We start from the raw sequence: 13,882 nt of genomic DNA, 5'->3' as shown, positions 1-13,882 counted from the left end.
ATAAATACTAGGTCTATGGTTAGTAACTAGTATTTTTACTTTCTCAAATACTAAGTAACGGCTAATATTGAGTTATCGAGCTGTGTATCCGAACATATATTGAAGTTTCAGTAACAACCTTTTCACAGATTTTCCGGAAGTATGTTCCTGAAAGCGGAAGTGGACAGATGTGTCGGTTTCTTTTGACTTGACGGCTGACATGAAACAAAAACAAAAAACAGTTTCCAATAATGTCTCTCGCAAAATTTTAATGAAATTTCCCCAAAACAACGTTTGGTACGTGTATATTTTTGTGTAATTAATTCTTTTCGGTCGCGGTTATTTTTGTTACAGATTTGTTTTTTTTTTCGTTATTTTATTGTGTTTTAGGTTTATGTTATAGGTGACATTTTTTTAAGCAGTGGACATTTCTTTGATGCCAAGCACTGCATTGTTATTGCACGCTGGAGGATGACTACCACAATCCACTAGTTCATTGCTTTACACATAAGTAAAACTCACAGCAAATGGAGGTATGGTTTCGAGCGTTTTTATCTGATATGAGTCTTGTGAGTTTGAAACTTGAACACTAAATGGTATGACATTTTAGTTGGAGTTACAAGACACTTTTTTGGGTGACGTGGATGAACCATCCCTTCATAGTTCCAAGCAAGCACTCACAGCGCCAAGTAAAAGGAAAAATGATAAAATACAAGGTATCATTCATCGCTATTCTATTATCGCCCTTAGGTGAAGTGCATAGGTACACTCACGCCTGTAACCCCTAGAAGGGTGGATGGGGCAACAACAAGTCGCCATAAAATAAGTGTGGTCTATTTCACTCTTGGTGGTCTATTTCTGACGATTTCTGCTATGGGTCCATTATACGTTGGTTTTTATCTATGTATTTAAATAGTCAATTTATCCGGTCAGTAGTTTAGGTACTCACAATAAGTAGATAATAGTTACAGAGGTAGGTACATACTAAAAAAATCACATGATAATCGCATTACAAATCTTTGCTCAATTATCTAGTAACTATTATAAAATATATAGTAGGTTTCATTATGATACACTGTAGGAATAGTTGTCGCGCAGCGGAACAGCATGTACAGTCGTGAGCAATATCATGTACTTACCCACTTTAGAACCCTGTCACACTATCATATTTGAATGAGACTTACGGTTTAATTTGTAAAAAAGTTAATGTGACATGGTTTCAAAGTGTAGACATATTAGTACTCGTGACCGTACACGTTTTCGAATACTTAAGTTTGATGCTTGCCTCTTTTGTATGTACGACGTACAAAAAAAGCAGTACATTTGTTTGAATGGTAACGAATTTACATGTTATTCAAAAATAGATATATACATACGTTGCGTATAAAGAAAGTATCAAATCAAACGTTGATCGAAAGCACAGCATCCTCTATTTTTTGTTTCTATTTGCCTCCACTCTGCACATTTAGAATGTAGAACCTAATGAAACTTTAGGTATAGAAACAAATAAGAAAAAAAAATCTTCCATTGCGCGGTCTGACCTGACAGATGAGAAATCTTTGGAGTTGCAAGCGCGGGAAGAGAAGGAGGCTGCGGAGAGTGTGGCGGCCATGCTGCTGCGGTCGTACGACCCCAAGATGCTGGGGGAGGACGACACCTCGCAGCCGACTTCGCGCACCGCCCCCATCATACCCATAGAGGGCGTGCGCAAGAAGAAGAAGAGAAGGAGGTTCGTTGGTCTCTTCTGCCGTCTTGAGAACGTGTTTAAATTGTATTACTCACGTCTTGTGTACTATTATAAAAGGAGAGGTAAAGGCTCGTTTATAAGATACGTAGATAGAACAGACACAGAAAGGTACAACAGGGACCTTATTGCTCATGCAGCATTTCTTCTAGGCAACCTAGGGTTAGGGATAGGAAAATTTTGATCCAATTTTTATTTTAAAACGTTTCCCGAACATATCCGCCGCAAAATATAATAACGTCGCACAAAGCTCGCGACACGCGCATTATTATACTTTCCTATTTTATTTCATTCATATATCAGGTTCGCCAATTGTATCAATGACAAACAATAGTAGACAAACAAATTTCGAAGCCATCTCGATTAGGTATCTACTCAACTTTGTTAATAAAGCCACGTCCATATCATGACTATCTCGCTTCTCATATTATTTTAATTAGCACTGTTTGGTAATACCTCCCCCGACATCCAGTACCCATAAGCACTTGAAAAGTAGAAATAGTAGAAAAAATCCAATCACGTAAACAAGGGGACATTTGATGTACTAAAGTTCAAACAACACAACACAATTGTGAATAAAAATCGAAATCCCTAGCATTGATAACTGTTTTCTTAATTCTGTTGATGTCTTTAATTAGAAAGAAAGGTAGTCATATGGTTTCGCCCTCATTACATCTCTCGCGACATTACCTGCGGAATGGGGTGCCAGCTTGCCACCAGGGAGGTGGAAAATAAGGTACTTTTCTAGTGACATTAGAGACTATCTACATCAACAAAATACTTATGCGCTGAAACCTTCAGCAATCCTTATTTGTAATATTCATAATTACTTACCTAGTTCTTAAAGAAAAATGTAAACTGTTACTGGCAATAAATTTATTTTATTCCTTTATTCTTTATTCCTTGGACAAGATAAACGGTCGATTGTTTCACACGTATTTCTGATTCAACTATAATACCCATAGAATTTGTTCGCGTAGTAACTTTGTGTTGTGTTGTTTGCAGCAAAAAGCAAAACCTCCCCATGATAGACTGGTACCCAGCGCTGGGACATACTGACAGGGAGCATCAACAGCTACAACCCGGAGTCTCTTGGCCGCGTCGCAAAACTATTAGTTATGTATTTTTTTTCCACAAAAATCTATTATTTACGAATATTTTGCATATGAGACATACATATTAACGGACATCGAAACATACATTCAAACCATAAGAGTCCATAAGATTTATTTTTATTTAAGTATTTAGGTACCTACGCTTTGACGACTATCACAAATGTTCGTAAGTGACGATGTGACCTAAGATGGGAGTAGGAAGACTTATACCTAGCAAACGCCTATCACTCTAGTCTTGAAAACTCCAAGTATTATTTAAATACTTAGTTGGAAATACAAACTGCGCTGATGCGGATCCCGAATCACTCTACATTTACCTCTTCCACACAGATCCCAGATCTCAATTTGCCTAACAAACTGCCGATACGAGTCGATCCGGAAAGTGGCGAGCGCGTTCGGCATGCGGGAGGTGTCCGAAGAGGAGGCGTGGAACTTCTACTGGACGGACATGAGCGTCTCCGTCGAACGAGCCAAGGAGATGAAGAGGTTCCAGCGCATCAATCACTTTCCCGGCATGTTGGAGATTTGCAGGTACACTAGTGTTTGTATTCTACGTAGACCGATAGTAGATTCAGGTCTTGTACAAACATATGGTGAAATTTATGACATACCTATGTTTATAGTACATACGCCTATGAAATATACCATTCACATCATACCTAACTAAAGCGAACACCAACTGCATCGCTTCTTTAGAACGTGGAACAATTTAGCGCTCCATGATTCATAAACCCGTTTCTATTTTCGTCGGCAAAGTTTTCCAAGTTTAGACTCATTTATGATATCCGCAGCAAAATGCGGATCTGGCATTGATTACGAATGGCTGCATCGCGTGTCGCCGGCACTCCACTGCATACTGCACCAAGCCACATCCGCTCTAATTAAACTTGTACAATTTTTCACAGGAAGGACCTGCTAGCACGAAACTTGAACCGAATGCAAAAAATATACCCGAAAGAATATAATTTCTTCCCCAAAACTTGGTGCTTGCCGGCCGAGTAAGTAATAAATCAGCAAGTTTTCGCCAAATACAGACTAGTTCAGAAATAAACTAAACAAGGAAACATTTATGCGAAGACGTACAATTTTTTTGGTTTTATTATAATAAGTAATTTATCTGGAAACCTTCTTATGCTACTTTATCAAAGTATAAATTTTCTCATGTTCAGTTTTGGAGAGGCCCTGAACTACAGTAAATCACGCAAAAACAAAACGTTCATTATAAAACCTGAATGCGGGAGCCAGGGTCGAGGTATATACCTTACCAAGTCATTGAAAGACATCAAACCTACAGACAAACTTATTTGCCAGGTTCGTATTTATAATAAGTTTTGATCTTACAAGTTACGATTAAGTCAAAGTAAATAACTATACTATTTCCCGAAAGGAATATTAAAGAACTCGTCAACGGGACGGCAAATAATAATTTACTCCTTAAGAGATAGAGACATCAACAGACAATGTAGAGTCATAAATTCTCCAATATTTATTTTCTTTCACATCTCTCGATTATCGTGCTTTGTTTTATTTTATTCTATCTACTATATTAAGGTATGATAAGATCACTGGAGTAGCGTAGTGGAGACTGGAGTATGCTCCTTACCCCTTCCGGTTGGAAGCCTGGGCCTAGCAGTGGGACGATATAGGCTGTTTATGTATAAAAATACCGAGCAAATGACGCAATTATTGAATGGATCTGGCCAATCCAGGTAGGAAAGGTCCCCGCCACAATATACATAGGTACATCATGCTTCTGTCTGTTACAGGTGTACTTATCGAAACCATATTTAGTAGACGGATACAAGTTCGATATAAGAGTATATACCCTTATAACATCCTGCGACCCGCTTAGGATATTTGTCTACAACGAAGGGCTTGTCAGGTAAAGTATCGTTTTGTATTGGCGTTTTATTCTTGAGAGCAAAAACTTGCGCTGAGCTATATGACCTTTTGAGGGCATACATACAAAACCGCCATTTTTAGCATTTATTTACAATGCGCATTTATTTTTATATACGCATATATTTAATGTCAAATAATAATTGCTCTTTTAGATTGATTGCTTCAATGTGGCCTTTAGCCGCCCCCCTGGCGTGTTAAATACAGAGTTGCGACTCTGTTGATCGCCTGTCTGTATCGAGTCTTTTTACTTTTTTTTGTCTGCATGCGTGTATCTATTTACAAACTATTTAAAGCCTGGAAATTTAGGTACGTGTCTCTCCACCATAAAACCGCTGTTGTAAACACTGGAAAATTGCTTACACAAAAGGTCAACTTGATAGTAATCATTAGCTAAAATTGTTTCTATTTGGAATTTAGCTCAGGGTTTTCCTTTTATACCTAAATAAAGAACTGTATAATACTCATAATCTAGCTAGTTTATCATTATTTTTTAAGGCATACTTATATTGAAAATCACTTATTTACAGACAGAATAAGGTTAAGTAATTTTGACCAGAGCTGCAGGTCTCTGATTCTGATAGCTTCGATCTAACTTTCTCTTTGGCAACAATTTCTTCACGTGAGACAGTCCTTCGTTTGGCTAGGACGATGCAGACTTACTCACCTGATTGTTGAAAAAAAATAAGATGATTCTGTGCTTGGGAGGTCACGTTAAGCCGTTGTACCCGGCTATTAGCCGTAAAACACCTCTACCAACTCGCAACGGAGCAGCAATGGGATGTATGTATGCTATTTTTGTTATAACCTTTTGTAAACGTGTAGGTTTGCGACGAGCCGGTACGCGGACCCGAACGTGAACAACACGACCAACGTGTTCATGCACCTAACCAATTATGCCCTCAACAAACACAGCCGCACTTATGTCTACGACTCCGAAGCTGGGAGCAAACGGTAATTATTTACACCTTATTTTACTACTGTTTGTAAAATACACAATAAAGCAGTAAGGTGGAGCATGCTCCGTACCCGTAGGGGGTACGGGCTTGAAAGTGGGAAGGCAGACTGCTTTACTTTATCTTTGATTGGATATAGATTAATAACAGTAAAACTGAAACATAAGATTTGAAAACAACTTCTCTTGCTTGTTCTCTTTTAGCCCCATATGCTGAAATCCATGTAGGCAGTATAAATTTTATCTCCTTCAAATATCATACGAAGAAGAACTTGCAACCCAAAGCTAGTCGCACTTTGGACGCGTTTTTGTACGAATACGATTCAAGTACACGTACGGTTACTTACACAGGAACAATCACAACACAATCTTCCAAGTACTAGTGAGCGCGTCCAGTCGGTGCGAGTTGGTTGTAAACCAGTACACTAGTCGAATTCGTACGGAAACGCACCCAAAGTGCTATCGTTTGGGTTGTAAGGTGCACGACCAACCTCAGCAACCCTGGTATCAGGGTTATTATCAAGCCGCCATAGGCCCGTGACATGGCTCAGGTCACGACTACGTACATACATCAGTAAATAGTGTAAATAGCACGGATTATCTTACTTTCGGACAATTCGGTGATCAGCCTGTAATGTTCTAACCAAACCTAGTTATCACAAAGTGATTTTTGTGATATGTCCCACCGAAATTCGAACGAAGGGTCGTCGACGAATTTACAATTCTAACTCCTAACCCGTTTGTAATTGCCGGCGTCAGCAAGATATCGACGTTGAACAAGATTCTGGTGTCGCAAGGCGTGGATTTGGACCGCCTGTGGCACTCGATCGACCAGGTGATCGTCAAGACCATCATCTCCGCCTGGCCCATCCTCAAGCACAGCTACCACGCCTGCTTCCCGTCCCACGACATGGTTACAGTCATTATTTATTTATTTACTAATACCTACTTAGCTAGAATAGTAATTTAAGAACGAAAATTTTGAGGGATGATTCAGACCATATGGTTCTGAGTTGATATCAAGTGTAATTTTCCGTCGGAAAATTCATGATTTTTGTTTTTTTTTTTAACGATACCGGTGTCATCAGTAAACCCCTGTCATAGAATAAGGAATAATGGTACGTATAGAACGGCAACTCCCCGCTTCCCACCAGCGACTGAGCTGGGTTTACCTCACCCCCTCGGTTTTACTTTAGCCTTCAATCGTATGGGCCTCAGACGTCACACACACACACAGAGATTTGTGTGTACGTGTAGTGTCTGTATAAAACGAGGTGTTTCGTGTGAAGTAGCCGCGGTGTGTGTGATCGTGTATAGCTTTCATTTCGTCATTTCGACATAAGACTATCTCAACGAAAAGTTTGAACCGCGCTGTTTATAATGCGTAGGGATCGTAGACATCGACGATTTCCTAGCGCAGTATATGCATACATAATTATAAAGATGTACCTCACGCCCGCATTCCCTTATGGGCTGAATAAAGTAATCAGAAGACAACTCGACACACGTACTCTAGATGCCTACGAAGTCCTAAGATGGATATAATAAACCATATTATGGTGACAGGTGAACAGGCCATCGCCAATATAATGGTCCATCATGTAAGAAAGGACACACTCCCTATCTTAATACGACATGCACTTAAAGAAAAGCATTGTTGTTGTGTTGTATTGTTGTTGTTATCAAATCAAAAAATCAAAAATCATTTATTTCAGACATGATGGTCCATATTACATTAATTAATTACACACTTAAAAAAATAAATAAAATTAAGTTAAATTAAAATCAAAATTAAAACCAAAATTAAAATACAATAAAATTAAAATTACTAGTAGTTTTTGTTATGTGTCTTCTGTGTTATGTTGTGTGTGTTGCTTCTGTGTTGTGTGTTATGTCTGCTATGTAGGTATGTTTTATTCACTTCCAGTCCAATCCAGAAGTGTACACTCAGTGAACAAAGCAATCGTTTATATCAATCATGGTACCAACAAATTTCCATTAAAGAAATTGACAATATTAAATAAAGCACAGTTAAAGATATTTTAAGAATCGTTTTTCAGTTTGCCGTAATTTGTTTCGAGGTTGACCGACTAAATTGGAATCGACGTTGTATCATACTCTCATTGCCTCAATGCCACGGTTTCCACAACAATAAGGGAAAATTTTATAACAATAGCCAGTTGACGGTTCCTTTTTATTTTATGGCCGATTTATTCCTTTTCATTATGTCCGATTTAATATTATGCCGCTTATTTTCAGGTACACGCGTGTTTCGAAATACTTGGCTTCGATATTCTACTTGACCACAAACTACATCCGTATATACTGGAAGTAAGTTTTGTTGTATTTTAGCTGGCGAGGAAGAGGTGTATATACTATATATACACCTCTGCTTACCCCTTCTAATGCTATCTTATGTGTTATAGGAACATTTCATTGCAGGCTTCTATCGTGTGGGTTATGAATATTTGTGAGTAGGCGGATCTCCCTACCGGGATTCAAATCTACCTGCAAATGTTAAAATATATCGCGCCAAAATTGGACTCTAATTACCTATTCGAGTCGAAGTTGTACGAACTAACAAATCTTAAAAAATCTATCCTAAAATCACTGAGGAGTGAAGAATGATGGCTATCAATGAAGCAAAATGTCATAAAAACCAATCCTTTACGAAGTTCGAAGTATTTTCAAGTACAATAGTTGTCTCAAGTTTTCTATCCGATTCTAAATCACGTGTACTTTCTGTCGAAGGCGAAAGCATTTTCTCACACGGAACACTACAGCACGCGAAGGCGAATAGGTTAAGGTCCACATTATTAAGTCACAGTCGCAATTTTACGACATTCTCAGGCAGCACAGCAACAGATACTACGTTTACCTCATGAATCTATACTGGGTCTACTTATTCTTTAAAAAGACATTTTTATGCATTAAATAGAATACTTAGGACCGGTGTCCTAAGATTACGTGTCTTATACACTTATTCCATTCTCGAAACAAATGTCTTTTAAAGAATAAATTCAAAACATAGGGTACCTTCCGAATAGACCACTTTCAGAATAAGATTTATTGTGAATAGGGCCAAAAACGACAAAGATTTTTTGTACGTCTTTCACAACTGAAACTTGGCAACTCAATACCCCTCGATTGCTTAATTACTCGAGCGAGCGTTGACAAGGTAGTATCATTGATGGACCTACACCTTATCAAAGTATATGTTGATCACTCGAGGATGGCCTCCCTGTATTCAGGTGAACCTGATAAGCCATATATCGAGGTGAACCTAACGAGTTCTGTATTCAGGTGTACTTGGTGAGCCTTATATCCAGGTGAACCTGATTCTTGTATCCAGGTGAACCTAACGAGATCTGTATCCAGGTGAACCACTCCCCGAGCTTCCACACGGACACGCAGTTGGACCGCGAGGTGAAGGAGGGCCTGTTGACGGACACCTTCACCATGCTCAACATCTGGCAGTGCGACAAGAAACGCGTGCTCGAGGAGGATCGCCGGCGCATTAGAGACCGGCTGCTGCAGACTAACAAGTATAGATTCTACTCTACCTCTCAAAGCATAACCATGTTTTGGATATTACTTACTACCTTCGTTTCAAATTTGGCAGATTGTGTTTTGTTTTTCACCGAAATTATGTTAGGTACTCATAAAGTGATGATGCTTGTGCTTCATGCATAAGATCATGTATGTTTCTATTTGGATAGGCAGAGACGACGGAATTACACTTACTACGATTCTGACACACCACCTTCGCTTCTTTCACACCACCTTCGCTTCTTTCACCGGTTTAGAGTACCTACTGTTGTTCCGGCATTTCTTTAAAACATTTGACATTTAACTTGACTGACTTTTATACCTCTATACCGGCTAACTTTTATATAAAGTCGATAGGAGGCTGCTCAGCTTGAAAATATGTATGTGATCGTAGATTTTTACACAATACATCCTGCAGTGGTTACTTTAATAACAATAAATGATTGTACACACAGATATGCAGAGTATACACCTTTAGAAGAAAAAGAGCCTGAGAAAAGTCCATGGCAAACACAGATCCAGTGGGAGGAAACACATCTTGGAAATTTCAGGTTGGTACCCATGTTATTACCCGTTTTACCACTCATTCGTCTACTTAGTTTTTTTGTTCATGAAATATTACATGAAATTAAAATTTTCGCGGCTTTTCTGGAACGGATATTTATTTCCAGAATGATTAGATTAATTTTAAATGTCTTTTTCTTTTTTCAAGAATAATATGTGCAATAAATATGTGTTATACTCCTTCGCTGTTTCCAGACGCGTGTACCCAGTGGGCGAGCAATACGCGTCTCTGTTCCAACAGCCGTCGGGTTCACTTTACACTGGCACGGCGTCGTCACGCGCTCGTGGCGACTGTACCAGATTACAACGTGAAGAGTTCCAGGTGTGATATTAATTACAAAGTCAACTTCTCAAAACGACAGTTCCTGTCTGTTGACTCTGCTCGTCGCCAGATTTTGCTTAAATATTTGTCTGCCCCATGCGCGGAGATAGAAGGCGTTCAGATAAACTCTAACTAGTAACTTACTGGGTGGAGAGCCTTCGAGAAAGACCTGTAGACGCGTTAGTGAACCTTTAGTTCACTAGTGATCTTTTGATTGATTAGAAATCTACCTACATATAGAATCACTTTGTAAGTATATATTGTTTACTGACTTCTCAGCAAACGAAAGCCAAAGCGGAAGCGATGAAAAAACCATCGCAACCAGCAAAATCGGATAAGAAAGACAACGAAAAGAAAGCGGGGGAAGAGGCGACTGTCGCTTCGAGCACGGCGGATAAGTGTGATAAGACTGAGAAGTCCAAGGGTAAGGCCCGCGCGGAAAGGGAACAGAAACGCAGGGAGATGAGAGAGAAAGAGGAGAAGGAAAGAGAGAAGAATAAGCTGTCAGCGAAGCCGTCGCAAGCTCTTACGCCGGTGAGTAAATATCAGAAATAAATCACTACGATTTCGTTCCCAATAAGTACCCGTTTTCCATATTTAGGTTTAATTTATCATTCTAGGTAAATGCCATGACGAACGATCTCTATACATTCTGCAATCAGTTTGCCATAACATTGAAATCGGCGACGCGTAGGTTACAAAGGCAAATATTGCTTCCCTAATTTGTACCTTGTACTTCTAACTTTCCAAAATATTCAAATTGCAGGTCCCGGAGAAAGAGCAGAAGCCACCTTATGTGCTGTGTTCGTTCGAGCCGGACCCCATCGTGGAGAAGGAGGAGCGGGAGCGAGTCAACCTGCTGGCACAGCGGGACTTCCTCATACGCAGCTACGGCATGCTAGAACAAGTTAGTAGCTTGCCCACTTTTTACCGACTGTTAATGTAGCGTCTTACCATCGTAATTGGTACTCATGGGTATGGGTAACAAATAACAACTACATATTGGTACTTTGGTTATGCACATCACGCACTGATGTCAGCACGTCCGTCCCGTTTGGGCGGTAAACTGACACTGAAGTGACAGCGCTGCCCCGACCACTTACTCAGCGTACATTTTTTGGTCAACTACACAATTACGCATACAATACATTTAGGAAATTGTAATTGGAGCTCGGTCAGTACGTATTCTGATCAAGCGACAAACCAGAATAAACATTTTGTACTGGGACTTAATCCGACGGACGAAGCCAGAGTAAATCTGGCATATCAAAACTTACAAACAAAACTATGGCATGCTAAAAAAAGCAAGCAGTTTACTCTCAAAAATAAATAACAGAATGTAATACAACAAATTATTTACTTGAATCACAGCCTTCGTGGTCCAGTGGTCTGAGCGTTGAGCTCTTGATAAAGAGGGTTTGATTCCCCGTGGGGAATCTGCCAAACAAAATTTCACTTTGTAAGACCGTCATTGCTGGCTGAAAACATCAGATTATCCGAAAATATTCCATGCTTGGAATTATTGACGTACGCAGTCGTTACAGCAGCCTTTGGCGGCTCAATGCTGACCAGGGTAGGTGAGAAAAGACATCGACCTTATACACGACAACAACATTAAGCTACCACACCAATCAATACTACACGTATGAAGACACTTCCCAAGCCACGTCAGAGATAACAACACTAAGGATCAAACTATATGAAAAACTTGTTTTACAGATATATTTAGTAATGAAAAAAATGGGAACTTTAAGGCCAGAAGACGAACGCAAATACGGCGTATACGGACGTCTTGCTGTTGTTTCAAATACGCCCAAGGTATGTGCTGTGTTGATACATGTTACGTGCATAATGTTTCAAACACTGTTCTCAGGCCATTTCATGGAATGTTTATTTATTTTCGTGTTCGTTCTTTCGTCGGCTAACACAATGTTTAGTAAAATTCAAAAGTTTCGGCACTATGAATTGGCACTTGGAACATGTCTCATCAAATTCACAACTTCGTTATAATCGCCCTTAACAGCAAATATTGTGTTTGCCTACAGAAAGTGTGAATACATAAGCTGATAAAGAACGAAAAAAATTAGATGTAAGAAATTACAGAAGGGACAGATTAAATTTTGTGTACAGACCGCCATTATGAAGAGCAAAAAACAAGATAAGCACAAACCAAACAACTATGGCGATCACTTGGATGATGGTGAGTAGATTATGATTTTAGACTTTTTATTTTTCTGTCAGTAGGTGAAACGAAAAGCGGAGATAATTTTCGGTTTTGTGGGAGTTCTAATAATGGCAATAATGGTCATATTATCGCTATCAGTACAGGGAAATAAGGCGCTCGTAGCGAGCATCAACACTGATTTTAAGCACATGACGTAACATATCATGCTCGCTGCGAATGGTACAATACGGCTCGTTACACCGGTCAGTATCCCTTTATAACACACCCTGAACACTTCATACAAAACACCTCGTTTTACACAGACGTTATCGTATACGATTGAAGACTAAAGTAAGACCGAGGGGGGTGAGGTAAACCAAGCGCAGACGCTCTACGAGCAAAGTTCTACCCTTATATAGAATAAGGAATAATACTTCTAGCTTCTAGTAAAGAGCAAAGGGGTATTGTTGGGCTCCTTATTTTTTCGTTCATTTTCATCACATAGCTATATAGAAGCTATATTTAGATGTGGAAAGATATGAGTGAGGTCGTCGTCCAGTAGTGAGCATGTTAATAATAATAATAAAGCAATAGCATTCGCAGACTCTTAGCCGAAATGTCAAAGTGATTGTAGTCAAGTATATGTGTGTCGTGTGCCGCCAGCGCTGCGCGTGGTGTGCCGCGACGCAGTGCTGAGCTCGCGGCCCGCGCGCCCGCCGCCACACCACGCGCGCTGCGCCTACACCGTCTGGAGCCTCAGCCCCTATGTACGTACTACCACGACACACTTCTATCGTGTGGGTTGTGAGGTGGATTACCAACCTCATCAACCCTAGTGTCAGGTTTATTATTGAGCCGCCAAAGGCCCCTAACCTGACTTATCCCATCAGTAAGTAGTAACCGGGTTCCAACGGGTTAACGTGCCTTCCGAAGCACGGGCCATCTTATTTTCAGACAATCAGGTGATCAGCATGTAATTTCCTAACCAAACTAGGAATCACAAAGGATTTTTTGTGGTATGTCTCCACCGGGATTCCAACCCAGGACCTCCAAATCGTGGGCCTAACGCTCTACTAGACCACGGAGGCCGTTTACGACTCACTACTCACTGGCCGCTGACATAATACTATCTAGAATAAGTAACAAGAAATATACATGTCCAAACTATGCCCACCTCGTATCACTACCCATCGGGTGGTGAGTTGGTGAGCTGCCTGCGTTTAGTCGCGGGTTGGTCTTCTTGGTTTATAGTTGTTGTGTTGTCGGCAGGTGAGCCCCACAGATGCATGCCTCCAAGTGAGCAAACTGAGACATTGTAGCGACTGACGAGTGCCGTTGTTGTGTTCATGAACTGTGCCTTTCAGACTTTGCTCTATCGAGTTAGTGTTAAAATATGCCAAATGTAGTTGTAACTATTTCGACGGTACGAATTATCGATGTTAGTCTCCATTTAATTATATTATTACTCCCAACTTAATACTTTAAGCCTTTTTAATACATTTTTAACCTGTAAATCTTTTTCTTAGAACATCATTGAGCAGTCTGCCTATAAGGCTGTTCAGCAAATTTTAGTGAGAATAAAAATAAGCAA

At 39.8% G+C, this 13,882-nt stretch overlaps 1 protein-coding gene across 3 annotated transcripts; it reads left to right on the top strand.

Moving 5' to 3' along the window:
* The first annotated feature begins 162 nt into the window (after positions 1 to 162).
* LOC126370923 (tubulin polyglutamylase TTLL13-like) lies at positions 163 to 13,878 on the top strand. Of its 3 annotated transcripts, XM_050016050.1 has the most exons (20): positions 163 to 276; positions 383 to 512; positions 590 to 695; positions 1,528 to 1,708; positions 3,169 to 3,369; positions 3,744 to 3,836; positions 4,008 to 4,149; positions 4,605 to 4,720; positions 5,563 to 5,691; positions 6,452 to 6,605; positions 7,952 to 8,023; positions 9,071 to 9,237; positions 9,697 to 9,792; positions 10,001 to 10,127; positions 10,407 to 10,661; positions 10,894 to 11,034; positions 11,847 to 11,945; positions 12,258 to 12,327; positions 12,955 to 13,058; positions 13,561 to 13,878. In XM_050016050.1, exons 2-20 carry the CDS (start codon positions 507 to 509, stop codon positions 13,615 to 13,617), a joined length of 2,316 nt encoding a protein of 771 aa, XP_049872007.1. In that variant the 5' UTR covers positions 163 to 276; positions 383 to 506; the 3' UTR covers positions 13,618 to 13,878. The 3 variants fall into 3 exon arrangements, with proteins under 3 accessions (XP_049872007.1, XP_049872008.1, XP_049872009.1); XM_050016051.1 differs by lacking the exons at positions 383 to 512; positions 590 to 695 and having other exon boundaries at positions 195 to 276; XM_050016052.1 differs by lacking the exons at positions 383 to 512; positions 590 to 695 and having other exon boundaries at positions 245 to 276; positions 1,480 to 1,708.
* The last annotated feature ends 4 nt before the right edge of the window (positions 13,879 to 13,882 follow it).

Source organism: Pectinophora gossypiella, chromosome 11 (assembly GCF_024362695.1).
Source record: "Pectinophora gossypiella chromosome 11, ilPecGoss1.1, whole genome shotgun sequence".
Lineage (NCBI taxonomy): Eukaryota > Metazoa > Arthropoda > Insecta > Lepidoptera > Gelechiidae > Pectinophora > Pectinophora gossypiella.
This window is presented reverse-complemented; position numbering and strand designations above follow the sequence as displayed.

Coding starts and splice junctions, on each gene's coding strand:
- LOC126370923 (XM_050016050.1), top strand. Junction 5,692..6,451: donor TCCGAAGCTGGGAGCAAACG/GTAATTATTTAC, acceptor TGCCGGCGTCAG/CAAGATATCGACGTTGAACA. Junction 9,238..9,696: donor CGGCTGCTGCAGACTAACAA/GTATAGATTCTA, acceptor TTGTACACACAG/ATATGCAGAGTATACACCTT.